Here is a 17,183-nt window from a genome sequence, read left to right on the forward strand (position 1 = left end):
TGCCTTAAGCAGACAATTATCAGTGGTCAAGGACGAAGGTTCCCCTCCCAGCACTCTTGGCTGAAGGCACCTCCTTGACTTGGAGCCATCCCTGTGACCAAGGCACATCCTGCCCAATGGACACATGGCCTTCTTTCTGCCCGTGGTTTGCCACAGATACTGCTTTGGCACATCCCAACCCATGGCACGTGGCCAAACCCTTGGCAGGAATTCCACAGGACACCCAGCCCTGCTCAGGAGTCTTTGCAAGGACAGATGGAGGAGCAGAGAACAAAGGGTGCTTTCTGCTCTCCCTCAAGTACAACCAGAGCAGCAGGACCAAAGCACTGCCTGGCTGGGAAGGAGGGACAGAGACCTGGGCTGGTGGGATCCCAGGCCCTCAGGATCCCCAGACTGGAGACAGAAGGGCAGGTTGGAGGGACCAAAGGATCCCTGCTGGTGACCTCTGCAGGTCCAGGGTGCACAGCAGCTGAGTGGCATTTCTGGAGCATTTGCTGCCCATCTGCCCCAGGCTCCTGTCCCTTCAGGACACAGTGACACACAGGGAATGACTCCTCACCAGTTAATGCTTCTGCCCACAGGACTCTTCTGGGGGGGATCAGATGCTTCTCCTGCTCCCTTCTAACCCCAGGAACAGTGCCCAGGACGTGTCACTGACACTGCTCGTCCCTTTGGGATGAGGGGGGATGATTCCTGTGTGTCAGCCCCCCTCCCATATTCATGTCCCCCCACCCTCCTCATCACCTTCTCCTCTGGCAGAGGACTCACTTCCCCTTTACTCAGTTGCCCCGGGTGTCACCACCCCTTCAGCTGCTGGGGGCTCCCTCTGGCTCCAGGGTTTGGAAGATGTGCTTGGAGGAGGGGAGGGGCAGGACCAATTCCAGGTGGTAACAGACAATCACAGCCTTGGGCAGGTGGGTGTTGACCTGCACAGAAACATCTTCCAGCAGGTCCATGGCTTGGCTCATCAACTGGATGCCAATGACCAATCTCCCTTCTTGCTCACGTGTCCCCTGGGGCACCTCGTGGTCACCCTTGGCACAGTGACACCACACCACACACCCTCCATGCCATGGCTCATCCAGTGCCTCTGGTCTTTGGGGTTGCTCAGCACATCCAGGGGGCAGAAAGGTCCATCACTGGCCTTTAACCACCCACCCAATTCTCCTCCAGGGCATCACATTCCCCAGGGAGCAGCTTGGCTGAACATCCCAGGACTGAAGGAACTCCAGGAGACTCAGAACATAATGTTGTGCACATTTAATGAGTTTCAAAGGAGGTGTCAACCTGCACAGAAATGTCTCCCAGCAGGTCCATGGCTTGGCTCATCAACTGGGAGCCAGTGACCAACCTCCCTCCTGGCTCATGTGTCCCCTGGGGCACCTCGTGGTCACCTCACACAGTCCCACACACCCTCCCCTGCCCCGTGGCTCCTCCAATCCCCACACACCTGGAGGGTGCTCAGCTCACCCAGGTGTGACCAGTGGCCATCAGTGGCCTTTAACCACCCACCCAATTCCCCCCCAGGGCACCCCAATTCCCCAGGAGCAGCTCGGCTGCACATCCCAGCACTGAAGGAACTCCAGGAGACTCAAGGTACAATGCAGCAAAAATTTTAATGGCTTTAAAGACAGAAACAAAGCAGGGAGGGCTGGCAGGGCCCCAGTCAGGCAGCCCTGCCCAGCAGTGGGACACACGTCTGCCTCCCACCCCCACGGGCAGAGCGCCAGGAGCAGGACCCCGCTGCGCTGGAGGCAGGAGGGACCCCCGGCACAGCAGGGCAGAGACAACAGGGGCTCACGAGGAGCAGAAGAGAGCAGGACAAGCACAAGACATCAGCTGGCCACTTTGCCTCCCTCCTGGGCAGCAGGAGGAAAGCCCTGGGCAAGCGCTGGCCAGCAGCTCCATCCTCAGTCCGGCTTTGGGCTCCCTGGGCGAGGCACTCGCTGGGCTCAGGCCCGGCTTTAGCAGGGCAGGCACCTCCGGCCACAGTAGCGCCCACCAAGGCCGTAGCCACCGAGGCCACCAAGGCTCCCCAGGCCGTAGCCCCCGGAGTTGATGGGCACTCCTCCCTCTCTCAGGATGCTGCCCACGGCGGCGGAGGTGGTGGAGCCCACGGCCGTGTTCTGGGGGAAGGAGCTCAGGATGGGCCCGGGCAGGGTCACCACCACGGGCGAGGGCTCGATGATCACCCGGGAGTCCTGGCACTGCCTCACACAGGGCTCGTTGCAGCTGTTGGCCAGCGGGGTGGGGCCGCAGGGACGGCACAGGTCGTAGCAGGACATGGCTGGGGGTGGCACACCTGGCACAGAGGGCAGGGACAGCACGGGCAGAGCGTGAGAGGCAGGTTTCTTGTCAAAAGAGGCACAGGTTGGTGTTCAGGCACAGCCTGAACAGGGAGGAAGGAATTAAAGTGACTTGGTAGTGAAGGGGTCCCTGCAATGAAAGCCCCAGACCTTCTCCCACCTCCCAGAATGGTGGCAGCGAACTGAGAGAACAGAAATGGTCTCAGGAGAAGCTGCACTGAGACCAGAGGGGAAAGAGAAAAGGGACAGAGAAGAGGAACAGGGGAAGGCTCCTGCAGCTCACCTGGTTCACCGAGGAGGAGAAGGCAGGAGAAGTGGATGAGGGACCTGCAGCTGGACGGGTTTTATAGAGCCCAGCACAGCCCAGGGCACCCTCCCCACGTGTTTACCAAGCTCATCTTGCATGGAAAACACTCCCTGCTCCTGAAAGAGGCTTTGATTTGGTGCTGCAATGCTCCTTCCCCGTTTCCATGCTGGTGGCATCCCCCTTCCAGCCCAGAGCCTTGTTTTCTGTGCCATAATTAGAGATCAAAAGCTTTCCGTGCCCAGCGTTGTTGGTGCAGGTAATTTAGACATTTATGGTGATCTGCTTGGAAAGCAACGTGTTTTTCCTCCTCTGCCTCTCAGTTTAGTCACTGGCTTGTCTGTCTGAGGGCCATTTCCAAATTAAAATGCTGCCAGACTCACCCCAGAGAGCTGCAGATTGGGAACATTTGCATGTTTTGCACAAATGCAGTTCCAGGTGTTTTTCTCTGTGTCATGCACCACATGTCTGGTTTGAACCTCTCATTGAGAACCAAGTTTTGTTTTAGATAAAAGCCTAATTAGGTCACAAACCCTCCGTGGCACCCATTTTTTAGTTTTTCAGTCACCATCAACCGTTTTATTCCAGAAACCCTGTCATGATTCATATTTATTATGTCACTCCCTTCAAATTTGTAGCATCTCCAAGTACTTTAAATTCCCAACACCATCAGAATTTTTAAAAATGTTTGTTTTTTCAAGTAATTTTTGGGAATAATTCCTCCTCTGACCCGCAGAGCAACTCCTGGAAAGTCTCAGGGAGTGGTTTTTCCCTCCCTTTTTCCACCAGGAGCTGGAATGTTCCTCAGTGGGAACAAACCACTCAGCACCTGCTGTTGGACACGGGCCATTGGGCAAGTTGTGTCCCTGGCCTAATTAGGGCTGGCCTAAGCCTGGGTTTTATGTCCTGGCACCACAATTGGTGGCCAGAACATCCACTTAAGAGTATTCAGACAGCTCTGCAAAGGAATGAGAGCAATTGGGAACACGGGGCACATAATTTGGGTTTATTTGTTACCAAACCCAAACACAGAAACCCAAATGTTTCACTCGGAGCAGCAAACAGTCATTCCTACCACAGTCAAGTCATTCGAGGGGGTAATTTTGGCTGACCAAATGAAGAAAGTCTGCAGCTTGAATTTTTGCACCCTGAACCATTTCTGTTTCATTTCATTCATTAAAGCAGAGTTTAATATGTCGTGATTGCAGCAAAACAAGAATTAAATTGCCTGTGAAGGGATAAAATTGTTCAACCAGCGGAGTTTCTGCCCATCGTCCCACACAGATTTGGGATTTTATTTGTATAATTTTTTTATTTCTTTTTAAGGATTCAGGAACCAAATTAATTGGGAGGGCATCCTGTAATTATTGAGGCTGAAGAAGTGATCAGTTCCAGGATGTGATCAATCCAAAGCCAGGTTGGACAGGACATTGAGCAACCCGGGGTAGTGGGAGGTGTCCCTGCCCCGGGCAGGGGGTGGAATTAGAAGGTCTTTAAAAGTCCTTTTAAACCCAAACCATTCTGTGAGCCCACAAATAATGGAATTGGGTTTAGAAAATATTTTTTTCATTAAAAAAGCACCTTCCACTGCGAGTTTCCTCCCAACAGTATCAGAATCCTGATCTTTCCTTGCCCCTCATCCCACAGTCAGAAGCCACCGGGGTGTGTCTGTCTGCGGGTCCCCAGGGCTGGGCAACAACAGGGAAGCTTCTCCTTTGGTTCCTTTCAAGGGAAGAACTTCAAAGTTAGTCCCAAATATTCATTAATGGTTGAGACACACAGAGGGCACAAACTATGTAAATATTGCAAAATTTCAGTAGTTCTGTCGCTGGGTCAAGAACGTCACCTGAAATTGGGCAGCTGAGGCCACTCCCTGAACCACCTCCCAAACCAGGGCTGGTGATCTTTTCAGGAAAAAGTAGTTTTGTGTGGCACAACAACCTTCCAGTAAAACTTCTGGGGCAGACCCACAGCTCCTTCGAATTCTGGGGAGTGTTTAATGCAGCAGCACCGGGCAATAAAGTAAGGTGGGAATGTGGATTTTCCAACACTGTCCCCCCCAGCAGAGCTGCCCCAGCCCTGGGGAAGAGCCCCGGGAGCACCTGGAGCTGCTGGAGCCACTGCAGAGGGGCTGAGCAGAGGGATGGAGCAGCTCTGCTGGCAGGAAAGGCTGGGAAAATTGGGATTGTTCAGCTTTGGGGTGACCTGACTGTGGCCTTCCAGGATCTGAAGGGGCTACAAGGAATGTGGGGAGAGACTTTGGACAAGGGCCTGGAGTGGCAGGACAAGGGGGATGGTTCAGAGTGACAGAGAGGGCAGGGTTAGATGGATATTGGGAATAAATCCTTCCCTGGGAGGGTGGGGAGGCCCTGGCACAGGTTGCCCAGAGAAGCTGTGGCTGCCCCTGGATCCCTGGGAGTGTCCAAGGCCAGGCTGGAGCAACCTGGGACAGTGGAAGGTGTCCCTGCCCATGGCAGGGGGTGGAACAAAGTGATTTTTAAGGTCCCTTCCCAGCAAAGCATTCCATGATTCCGTGGTTTCCTGTAATCCCTCCTCTGAGAGGCAAAGACACCCAAAGCCATGGGGGGAGTCCATTTGCATCCACTTGGAAGAAGGTTCCCTGAGATAGTAAATGATTCTATCCATTCAATTAGTGGGATTTAATATGGAAACTGTGTAGGAAATTAAAAAAAAAAAAAAGAAGAGGCATGATGAGGCCAAGAATCCTGACCTGGTTATGAGCTGATCAGTGGAGTGACAGCTGAGGCTTTGCTCTGTTTATCTTACAGGGGTTTTATTTCTCAATTGCCGGGTGCCTGGAGCCAGCAGCACAGCGGGATAATCACACAGCGCCGGGAATGCAGGACCATTAATGAGCACCTGGCACTGGCAGCTGATGGGGAGGACGCCGAGCTCCTGATAAGAGTCTCCGCCTCGGGGCTCCCTCCAGCACAGCTCAGCGTTTGGGAGGCATTTGCAGAGGAGGATTTTTACTGCTCTGTCAGAGCAGCAACAAGGAGCAGGTAAACAACTGCAGGCAGGGATTCTGTCTGCGGGGAAGGGCAGAGCTCGCGCACTTTCCCTGCTCGTCCCCTGGGCTGAGCTGCAGGTTTGGGCACAGCAGCCCAGGGATGGGCTACCTGGGGACGAGGTTTGTGGCGTCCTTGGTGGCTGCAGCTCTTCCCCCGATCCTCAGGGACAGACCCTTTAACTGGGCTTGGCACCCAAATAAGAGCTGAGTGAGGAGGGACACGTGGTCCCTCAGGAAGGGTGAGCACGGCCAGAAATGTCCTTTTCTGAGGAACAAAAACACCTATTTCTGCCCAGGCAGAACAACCCCAGTTCTCTCTGTGCCCTGCTGGGGCACCACGGGATGAAAGGCTGGGAGATTCCAGCAGGGAAAAGCCTCCGTGTTCCACCCCCTCTCTCTGAAAAGCATTTCGTGTCTCGTTTCTGTTCTCGTTTCTTCATTAACTCGCTCGGTCAGTGGCCCTCACCTCCTGAGCTGGTCCCGCAGAGCCCAGGTCTCTGCACAGCCCCCGGGGCAGCTCCGGGCACCGGGAACAGCCCGAGGAGGTTTCACATCGGAGGCTTTTCAAAGCGCTTTGCAAACTGCCATTAATGAGTTATCCGTGGAAAACGCTCATTGTCATATTTCAGGCATCCAGCAGGATTGCAGAGCTCTAAAACAGGCCTGCAGAGTCACCCTGAGGGACGTGTCAAGATTATTGATGGACCTTCTCCAGTTATGCACTGAGGTCAGAAAATATGCAAATATGCAGATGGGACCAGTCTGACCATCACAGAGAGAATGCAGGACTTAAAAAAAAAATAATCTAGGAAGCTAATTAGGAGCTCACACACAAAAGGCTTCTTTAATATTTCAATTAATTTAAGAAAATTCCCACAGTTTGGGCCTCCTGTTTCTATTCTTATTATTTACCTGTTTTCTTTATTTCCCCCCTCCCCTTTATGTGTTTCAGAAAAGCAGCTAAATCCACATGGAGACAATTGTTCCTTGGGAACCAACCATTACCTAAGGGATGATTTTTGATGCAGGATTTTCATTAAAAAGGTATTATTTTTTTTACTGAAGATCATTACTCCATAGTTAGTAATTTGCAGTAATTGCAGATTTCTTAAGTGGCAGTTTAAGTTTCGAAATACATAAACAAAGCCATGGGATTTAATTAGGGATTGTGCTTTAAGCAGCTTTGGAAAACCTGGCACTTTTTTTGTCTTGTGGAAAAGGGGAAAATTTAAAGAAGTCAGTGTTCACTACTCACTGTGAGCTGGCTGTTAGGAAGAATTTATGCCCTGTGAGGCCCTGGCCCAGAGAAGCTGTGGCTGCCCCATCCCTGGAAGTGTCCAAGGCTTGGAGCAACCTGGGGTAGGGGAAGGTGTCCCTGCCCCTGGCAGGGGGTGGCACTGGAGGGTTTTTGGAAACCCTTCCAACCCATTCCATGATTTCCTGGAACAGCTCTGGCAGATGGGAATGAACTGGGGGCTCTTCAGATTTAAGGAATTCAGACTCGGGGCTGTGTTCACTCCCTGACTGGCAGAGCTTTCCTGGGCCAAACTGGAAAAGCCATTTCAGGACACGGCCAGAAGCACTCCCAGCCCCTCCCTTAATCCCTGTGGCATCTGCAGGAGGGAGGAAATCCTTCTCCTTTGTTTCTCAGGCCTAATCAGCTGCTCGTGGCTGAGGGCTCCTGCCTGTGCTGGTGCAATGGAACCCCAGTTAAGACTTCAAAGGGCTGCTGAGATCCCAATTCCCCCTGATGTGATAAATGGCAGTGAGGAGAGGCTGCTGCACTCCAGGCTGCTCCCTTTGCTCCCCGAGTGACCTCTGACAATTCATTCAGCTTCTGTGCTTCGCTATTAAACCCAGATAATAACTGGAATTAAAATGTGCCAAAGGCAACGAAAAGTCCAGCTGGGAGGGAAGGGCAAAGGAGCATTTTTATGGAGTGCCCAAAAAGGTGGCTTTGCTTTACCATAAAACTGAGCCACTGGGGCAACTGCAGTAATTAATTAAGGGATCTACTGCACACGATGCTCTCCTCCCCAAGAACAGGGCCTGGGGTGGTTTGCAGTCAGTTAAAAAATGGAATTTTTATTTTACCTGCATGTTTAAGGTTTATCTTCACTTGGCTTGTGAGCAGCAGGTTGGGTGTATTTCATATAAACACAATCAATTGTTTTCTTTAAAAGGAGTGTTGAGTGGTTGGACTGCAAGGACCAAACCTCACTACACGAAAATAAAAATATGTAACTATTTATTAGTGCCCCTGTCTGTTTATATACAAATTTTCAGCTGAAATAACCCTCCTGCACAGCTTCAATGTTCCACAGCTCCTCAGTGGCAGAGCAGGGCTTAGGCAAGTTAATTAGGGGTAAATCTCAGGATATTCCCACCTGACTTGAACAATTTCAGGGATGGGGCAGCCACGGCTTCTCTGGGCACCCCTCCCCACCCCAGAGTAAAGAATTGACCCCCAATATTTAATCTAAACCTGCCCTCTCCCACTTTAACAAATTAAAGCCAAATGTCAGTTTGATGCAATAAGATATTTCAGCCTCAGATCCTCAGCTCCCCAGAGCAGCTGGTGCATCTCTGCCCCTGCCAGGAGGCACCTCCAGCACTCTGGAGAAACAGCAAGGAATGAATAAATAAATAAATAAAACACCTCCCACCCTGAGCAGGGCAATCCTCCCAGCTGGGCCACTTCTCTTAGTCACCCCAGTGCCCAAAAACTTTAACCCCACACTAAACTTGGTCTCAGATCCACCCTGGGACCTCCTTGCCACCAAAGGCTGCCAGGAATCCTCATTCCTCTGTCCCAAGGTTTCTATTCCCGGGGAGAGGTGCCAGGAGAGGAGCTGCCTCCCTTCCCTCCTTCCCTCCCTCCCTCGCCCTGCAAACCGGGAGCGAGGATTCCTTTGCTCCTAATTATTATTTACTCGCCGTTTTCCCTCACAGCATAAATCACCTGCAGCTCCAGAGGGGTCCTAAGGCAAAAGCCTTTGTGGGAAGTCGGGAACAAAAGGTTTCCTGGGATTTATGCAGATGGAGCTTTGTGCAGCGGGGCTGAGCACGGGGACCTGCACTGGCCCTGTGAAGTGTGTCCCCAGCCAGGTGAGTGAGCCCCATCCCTGCAGGACAACGAGATTTAAATTAACAGCACCTTTTAATGTATTAAATCAAACTGTTTCTGATTTATGAGCTGGCGAGGCGGGAGGAGACTGTTATCCCAAAACCCTCCTGGCTGCTCTGACTGGTGGCTCCTTCAGAAATCTGTTTCCATGGGACTCCTGATTTTCCTCCCCTTTATTAGAATTTTTCTGCCATATTGATTTCCCTCTTTACAAAAACACTTTTAAATCCACGTGTCTGGGTCCCTCATAAAAATGTTGCCAAAGTGCCCACACCCATTTTCTCCAATAATTTACTGGTTTTATATTGAACTCACGTCTCTAACCTGTGTTAAATTAAGTTCTCATCAGGACAGAGCTATTTCTTGAGTGCTGTTTTTCCCCCCTCAGTCACAGAAAAACAGAGCCTGGATGGAAACACCAGTTTCAGAGCACAACCTTTCCTATAATATTGTCCTTTACAACCTGGTCAAAAACTAGAGGGAGAGGGGGGGAAAAAACCCCAATAAACAAAAAAAAACCAACAAGCTGTGACTCCACTTGGAGTCAGGGACAGGAGAACGTGGGTGGTGTTGATGTGCCTTTCATTGCAACAGGGTCAGACCTTCCGAGCCAGAAACAAACCCAGATGCTCCTCAAATCCTACACAAGCCCCGTTTGTAAAGCCTGGGGGGGATGTGAGACAAGGCAGAGCTTCCTCCTTTGGGATTCATTCTGCCCAGGGATGTTCAATGGCACTGGGAAAATGGCCGAGTGTTTATTGAGTTGTTCTCCTTATCCTTGGATATCCACAGAGAGGGACACCCCCAGGTTCCTACAGATATAAACTATAGAGGTTTCTGTGGATATAAACTATAGAGGTTTCTGTGGATATAAACTATAGAGGTTTTTATAGATATAAACTATATAAGTTTCTATAGATATAAACTATGTAGGTTTACATTTAAAGGCGTTTCAGAATAAAAAAATCTCCTCCACACTGGACAAAATTGGGAAATGAAGGAAAAAAAAAAAGGTGTTTCCCGACAGGAAAAGCTACTGCTGTTACTCCCCTGAATCCCTTTCCCAGCCCAAATTTGAGAGGGAAAAACATCATGCAAAGCCCAGCAGCCCTGCTGGAGCCCTGCCATGACTGAACTGTGCTTTCAGAAGCAGATCAGGCCCTTTCTGGCCCAGGAAAGGGCTCAGGGGCTCCTGCCTGGAGGTTGGGCCACGGACTCGGCTCTGGGAAGGTCCGAGAGGGAACAAACACAACAGGGAGCAAAACAGTTTCATTACTTGCAGAAGTTATGCATGCAGCAAAGTTTGTTTTGCAACTAATTAAGACTTCATGCAAAAAGGGTGTCACATCCTCCAGGCCATTTGACTAAGTGTATAAAAGCATTTGCTACGTAGAACCCTCCTAATCACTTGTCTTTAACTCTTCTCCTTGGTGATCCGGGTAAGTCAATTTTGAATCAATTATTGCCTTTTAAATCAATTATTATTGCTGGCTAAATATCAAATCAGAGGTTAAGCTTCTGAAATGGCAAGGGGGTGTTTTTTTTCCAGAAATATCCTTTCTGTTATCCTTCAGTTTTAAGTCAATTTAAGTTCTATTCTTCAGAGCTTGAGCTGTTGGTGTTCATTTAAAGCAGGGACACGACAGAAAACTCCCTCAGAATTCTGAAGAGTCTCAGTAATTTTACAGTGGCAAGTGCTCCTTTCATATTCTAAAGACACAGATTCATTAAAGAAATTACAATTTTAAGCATTAATTTTTAATTTAAATCTCATCCTCAGCTGCCTTCAAGGAGGCTCCGGTGTCTTCCCACAGCTGGAGAACTTGTCCTGAATATTTTCAAAATCCTGCACAGATTTTTCTTACTAAAAAAAAGCCACTTTACTGCTGGTCCTGTTTGAGTGGGTTTATTTTTATAAACGTTTGAACCAGTTTATTTCAGCTGGTCTCATTTTTAGGGTTGAATTCCAAGCCCAGAAGGAGCACCCAAGTGCTCCTCCTTCACCTCTTCTCATGAGCACCGGGATGAGCTTTGGCAGATTGTTTGTCTGCCTTGGGCCACTCCAAGATCCCAGCTTTGGGAGCAATCTGTGGCAGCAATTCTTTTCCCCAAGCCAGAATTGGCCATTCCAGGTGCAGCTGTTTAGCTGGGACAATATTCTGTGGTGCCTTTTCCCTGCCTCTGAGTCAAAGGCGACTCGAATCACTTGGGGAAAGCTGAAGGGGAAGCCCTGAGGATTTTAGAAGGTTAAAATGGGATATTTAGAGGGAGACACAAATTTTCTCTCTCCCCCAGAGTCCTGGGGTAAATGTAGGGACTTCTTTAGGAAATCAGTCCAAGCCCACCCTTTGCCAGCCCTTAATTCCTTCCACACCAGTTTCACAAAGGCAAAGGAAATTATCCCTCTCCCCCACTGTTTTCCTCACCCAATTAGTGTGGGCACAATCCAGGGCAAGGAGGGCCTGGCAATCTGTAATTAAACAATGCCCAGAAAAATCTGGCCTGGATATCAGGTTGGGGTTTAAAGAGCTGTGTGATTTCAAATATTCAGATGATCTGTAATGAGACCAATAAAAGATGGGTGGGTCTCCATCCTGGATCATTCTGTTCCACCTGGAACCAGGTGAGAGGAGGGAAGGAGCTTCTTCCCCGGGGGTTCTGCTCTTGCCAGTGCAGTGAGGATTAAAATCCAAGTCTAAAATATGGAATTGGGTTGGGAGTTGTGGCTTTCAATTAATAGGAGTGAGACAGAGCAGTGCCACACACTGAAAACCCTGGAGAAGGAACAGGACAAGGGATTTTTAGCGTGAAAACAGTGGTGGTCTGGAAAATACCATCAGCTATTGAAGCAATGGAGTTCAAAAGGGTTTCTTGGGAAGGAGAAGAGTTACCAGCTTGAAAACTAAACTGGACAAAATTCTCACCTGAATTATTTCCACTCTGTAATTCTCCCATTTGCCCTTTGTAATTCCCACATTTGACCTTTGTAATTCCATTTGCCCTTTTTAACTCCCGCTTCTACCCTTTATAATTCCCATAATTGCCCTTTATAACTCCCCCATTGACCCTTTGCAATTGCCCCATTTCCCAAACCCCCCCCCCACCCATTGTGCAGCCCTTTTACCTTTTAAATCTTGCTATTTAATCCCCAATTCCTGCAGGACTAACCGTGTCCTTTCTCCCCCGTTCCAGGAGTGGCCCTGCCCCATGTCTCCCTTCCAGGGGTGCTGCCTGCCGGGGTTGCAGTGCCCCGAGCCCTTTGCTGTGACCTGCAATGAGACCTGTGTGATCCAGTACCCCGACACCGTGGTGGACATCGTGGAGCCCCACCAGCCCCCCTACTCCCTGATCTACCCCGGGCCCAGGCTCACCACCTTCCCCCAGCACACCATCGTGGGATCCACCCTCCTGGACGTCAGGAGCTTCCTTGGAGCCGGGGGAGCCCTTGGGTTTAGGGGTAGGTTTGGTTCTGGGGCAGCTCTGATGGACTCAGCAGGGTCGTTTTATGGTGCAGGGAACTTTAATCCTTTTCCTCCTCACTCATCCCAACTGTTTTGTTATAGAACTTGCAGGCCAACCCAAACCCACCACGGATATCTGTGGATAGACTGAAAAGCAGGACAGAGCACTAAAGAGCCCGACTAAGTTTATGGATAATGGATTAGAGAAGTGCTGAGCTCCCGAGGTTCCCAGTGGAGTCAATAAATCCATGGCTTCCTGGCACTAGACCTGCCCGAGGACTAGAATTTCCAAACTCCAAGAAACTGAAATTTCACCACTGACCTGGTTCAAAATTAGGATGGAATAAACCCCCGAATTTTCCGAGAAACCAGATTTTCTAAAAAAAATCTTTATTTTCTTGGTTTGGTAAAACTGTGTGTCAATAAATTCATTTTTTTGCCAACATTGATGTTCTATTATCAATTTATCTCCAAATAAAAAGTACAAAATACATCAAAAGAATAGGTCTGAAAATCTTGGGTTCCAAAATGAAATTTTATCTAAATTCATATTCCTTTGTAAATTTTACTGAACCAGCATTAAAAAACAAACAAACCAAAACCAAAAAACACCAGCTCTACTTGGCATTTCTTAAAATTAGGTATTTGTAAGTCTTTCTTTTGCTTTATTTCTGCTTAGACCCACAATGTAATGCTTTCCCAGCTTCTTTTTCTGCCTATATCTCATTGGATACAAGTCAGGGCAAAACCAAAAATATCAAGCACTTGTAATTGCAGATTTTTTTGCCAAATCCTTCTGACCAAAGAAGAGCAAAATCATGGAACTGGGGATTCATTGTGGACCCTCCTGAAGTCCTGAAAGTCTTTGATTATATCCAGAGAGTTCTGCTCGTGTATATTCAGCTTCTCATTCCCATTAAATTCTGTCTTGCAGCAGCACTTTTGGGTTTTCCTTTTTCAGAATCCCAGAACGAGTTGGTTGGAAGAGACTCCAAAGCTCATCCTGTTCCAATCCATGGGCAGGGACACCTCCCACTATCCCAGGTTGCTCCAACGGGGCCTTGGACAATTCCAGGGATGGGGCAGCCACAAATTCCCTGGAAAACCACAGCCTCCCCCCTCCCAGGGAACATTCCCTTCCCAATATCCAACCTGTATTTCCCCTCTGTCAGTGTGATCCCCTCTCCCCTTGTCCTGTCCCTCCAGTTCCTGGTGAACCTTTTTCTCTGCACTTTATTTTTGGGCCCCTCTGAGTCCCCCTGAGTGTCTTTGTGACCTTTTCCTGAGGCTCAACCCCCCCAGCAGCATTAACCAAATCCCCACGGGACATTGGCAGGAGTTTTGCATTTTTTCAGGGCTCACCTGACCTGCCTTTTGCCGTGGACTGAGGATGCTGCTGGTTTGGAGAGCTGAGCCCTGCCTGGGGCAGTGCCAGCCCCTCCCAAGGGGGTCACCAGAAAACCTCCTCCAGGCTCCTTCCCAGGCTGTCAGGAGCAAAAGTCCAAGCAAAACCCCAGAATCCCTGAGGTTGGGAAAGACCTCCAGGATCATCAAGTCCAACCTTTGATCCATCCCCACCTTGGCCCCAGCCCAGAGCACTCAGTGCCACAGCCACTCCTTCCCTGGGCACCTCCAGGGCTGGGCACTCCCCCACCTCCCTGGGCAGCCCCTGCCAAGGCCTGAACACCCTTTCCAGGGGGAAATTCCTCCTCATGGCCAACCTGACCCTCCCCTGGCACAGCTTGAGGCCGTTTCCCCTCCTCCTGTCCCTTGTTCCCTGGGAGAAGATCCTCGGGATCCCCCCTCCTGTCAGGGAATTCCAGAGCCAGAAGGTCCCCCCTGAGCCTCCTTTTCTCCAGGCTGAGCCCCCCCAGCTCCCTCAGGAGTTCTCCAGACCCTTCTCCTGCTGCTCCAGCCCCTCACCCAGCTCCCTTCCCTTCCCTGGACACGCTCCAGCCCCTCCGTGTCTCCCTGGCAGTGAAGGACACAGCACTCGAGGTGCCTCATCCCTGCCCAGCCCAGAGATGCAGATTGCCTTAATTAATTAAAGAACTGGGATTAATTCCCCAGCCGAGTCATGAGGCTATTCCCCAAAAACAGGACAAAAATCACCGACCAGACGTGTCCAGGCAGGACCTGGACACTGTCACCTACCTGGGGACACTGTCACCCTCCCTGGGTCACCACACTGGGACAGCTTGTGCAAGGGGAATCTGCCAGGTGGAATTTGCCAGGTGGAATCTGCCAGGTGGAATCTGCACTGTGGAATCTGCCAGGTGGAATCTGCCAGGTGGAATTTGCCAGGTGGAATTTGCCAGGTGGAATTTGCCAGGTGGAATCTGCCAGGTGGAATCTGCCAGGTGGGTACGTGCAGCTGAACAATGCAAAGGAAATATTTCTCTGTATTGGCCAACACGCAGCAATGGCTAAAACTAATGAGTTCTTAGGCTGAGAACTAATGTGTTCATGTTTCCCCACTGTAATTTCCAGTGTTTCCAACATCCTTCCTCAGCCCCCAGGACTTTTTCTCCACATTTATCCACTTGAGGTCTCGGAATCCCCAAATTCACTCTGCAGCTGCTTTTTCCATAAATCAGCCCCAGCTCCAGGTGGCTCCTGCCCGATCCCTCCAGGACCAACAGCCAGAGAGTCCTGGGAAGGCTTCACAAACACTCATTATGTGTGTACCCAAGCCAGGCCTTGCAAAACCCAGCCTGTGCCTCTGCATTTGGACACACAGGGGTTGAGCAACTCCCGCTCTTCAGAACCACGGCCGAGGATCTCGGGCGTCGCTTCGCACGTGAGATCATTTCTGTGCCTTTTTTTTTTCCTTGCCTCAGAAGCTTTTTTAAATTTTAAATGAATCACCTCTCACGTCCCCCAGTGCTTTTTTAAGTGTGTGGGAAAATCCCAAGCCCAGCATCTCTTCCCCTGGGCAATCCTGGGTGCATCAGGCTGGGTTTGCATCGTGCATGAACAGGAAATATTCGTGTGTTTTGAATATCAGTGGCCTTTAACAGCCCCACGAACGTGTCTCCTGGAGGGCTCTGTGTAATTGCAGGTCAGCAAGTCAAATGCAGCAGCTGCCACCACCATGGAGTCCTGGAATGGCTTGGCTTGGAAGGGATTTTAAAGGTCTTCTGGTTCCCCCCCCTGCCATGGGCAGGACACCTCCCACTAGCCCAGGTCGCTCCAACCTTTGCTTTTCCTGCACGAAACATTGGATCAAAGACATGGGATGACCCAAATCCTCATCTCTAACCTGTCCTTGCTCTTCCCGCACTAAACGTGGGATGAATCAACTCATATTTCATCAGATTCCATATGTTCAGGTAATAACACCTCTTTAAATTAGGCATAAAAACCTCATTAATGATGCATTGTTAATCCAGCCATTATTAGTTCTAGCCCTGGAGCATTTAAATTTCCATTAAATTCGGCCCCTCCAGGGCAAACCTGTGGCAGCAGAGGCCTGTGCTGGACAGCATTTCTCACCCTGTAGCCACCCCAAGGACTCAGGATGACTCACAGCAGATTTACCTGCTCCACCCACAGGTTGCTAAAAATACCTCCTCCATTCTCCTGCCTCCTTTGTTTGTTTACATTCCTGTGGTTTGTTCCTGATTAAATAACTTCTGGTTTCCAGGCCATAAATCGCCCTGAAAGTTGGAGGTGATTGTGTGGGATTGCCCTGGGGGGAAAAAATTCCCTTCTCAAACACATCCTGCTGAAGGCCAAGCCAGGACTTCCAAGGGATGTCCTGGAGGCTCCTCAACATCTTCTGCAGAGCAGGAGGGCTCAGCAATGCCAGCTCAGCCCTTCACTCCTGCACCTCCATTCCTGGCTGATGGTGCCAACAGCTCCTTCCCCACGTTTGCAGGTCAGGCTGAGCATCCCAGGGATGATCCCGAGCGGGGACTGTCCCCTGGGTGATGTCACAGCCACCACAGGAAGATAAAGCTGATGCACAAAGTTATAACCCAGTCAAGGGTCATAACCCTTCAGCCCAGGGCTTCACATGAGAGAGGGACAATGCTTGGGTACCTTCGTGCTGTGAAACGAAGCCTTGGGGTGGGGGAGAGAAAGCCAGGCTTCCCCTGGAGAGGGTTCCCTTCCCCAGGGAGGCAGGTTGTGCAATGCCAGGTGGGGCAAGCAGAGGGAGACTGAACGTTGCAGGATTGACTCTCGGCAGCTGCAGGGCTGCGGTTTCCACCTACGAACAAGAAGCAGGGTTAATTAAAACACGCAGGGATCAGGAATCCAAATGGATTTGACGTCATTGAAATAATTTAATTTGCTTTCCTGCTCTGGCCAACCCAGCATTTCGATTTTCTTGCTGTACAGCAGATTTTAGTTCAGCTCTGGTCAGCACGGGGTGAGGTTTCTTCTGCTCCACTCCCTTCATTCCCTTTCCTTCTGTGCTCCTTCAGCATTTGTTTCCTCTGAGTTTATCCTGCCAACAGTTCTTGGTCATTTTTCAGTGTTCAAAGTCTAGTTCAATCCCAGCTAGAAGTGAACAAAAACTACAAGTCCTGGGCTCTCCTATTAAATTTAGGGGATTTTTCTGGTCTGTTAAGCCCTAGAAAAGACAAAGCACACCCAGTGAACCCCAGTCCCACCACACCCCTGGGGGTCCTGCCAAGGCTGCAAAGCGAGGTCTCCACAAGAACATCAGAAAAGAAAATTTCTCCTTTTACCCCCCCAAAAGACCTTCCAAAACCCCTCTTCTCTCTTGATCTGCCAAATATTCCTGGGGAAGACCACCCCTCACCCTGTGCCATCCCCATCATTTTGACCCAGGAGCTGCAGATTCGTAAAATCAGCCTCTTTCTGCCAGAACTGAGCATTTAGGAGGTTTTTCTGGGAACACCCTGCGGAGTCAAACACCCTGGGGATGTTCTGAGGCCTGAAAACGTTTCACAAACACATTAATTCCTTACCTATGCAAATAGTT

At 50.1% G+C, this 17,183-nt stretch overlaps 2 protein-coding genes across 2 annotated transcripts; one reads left to right on the forward strand and one right to left on the reverse strand.

The window, feature by feature from the left end:
• Positions 1 to 1,597: 1,597 nt before the first annotated feature.
• Positions 1,598 to 2,644, reverse strand: LOC113991198 (feather beta keratin-like). Its single transcript, XM_027727302.2, has 2 exons — positions 2,590 to 2,644; positions 1,598 to 2,302 (listed from the first exon to the last, which is right to left on the reverse strand). The coding sequence occupies exon 2, from the start codon at positions 2,283 to 2,285 to the stop codon at positions 1,965 to 1,967; it is 321 nt and encodes a 106-aa protein (XP_027583103.1). The 5' UTR covers positions 2,286 to 2,302; positions 2,590 to 2,644; the 3' UTR covers positions 1,598 to 1,964.
• A 2,568-nt stretch (positions 2,645 to 5,212) lies between these two features.
• On the forward strand, positions 5,213 to 13,168 carry LOC113991197 (feather keratin Cos2-2-like). Its single transcript, XM_027727301.2, has 5 exons — positions 5,213 to 5,633; positions 6,594 to 6,685; positions 8,594 to 8,749; positions 11,961 to 12,225; positions 12,332 to 13,168. Exons 3-5 carry the CDS (start codon positions 8,675 to 8,677, stop codon positions 12,373 to 12,375), a joined length of 384 nt encoding a protein of 127 aa, XP_027583102.1. The 5' UTR covers positions 5,213 to 5,633; positions 6,594 to 6,685; positions 8,594 to 8,674; the 3' UTR covers positions 12,376 to 13,168.
• The last annotated feature ends 4,015 nt before the right edge of the window (positions 13,169 to 17,183 follow it).

Source organism: Pipra filicauda, unplaced genomic scaffold, assembly GCF_003945595.2.
Source record: "Pipra filicauda isolate LSUMZ 115617 unplaced genomic scaffold, ASM394559v2 scaffold512_size417520_pilon, whole genome shotgun sequence".
In the NCBI taxonomy this organism is placed as follows: domain Eukaryota; kingdom Metazoa; phylum Chordata; class Aves; order Passeriformes; family Pipridae; genus Pipra; species Pipra filicauda.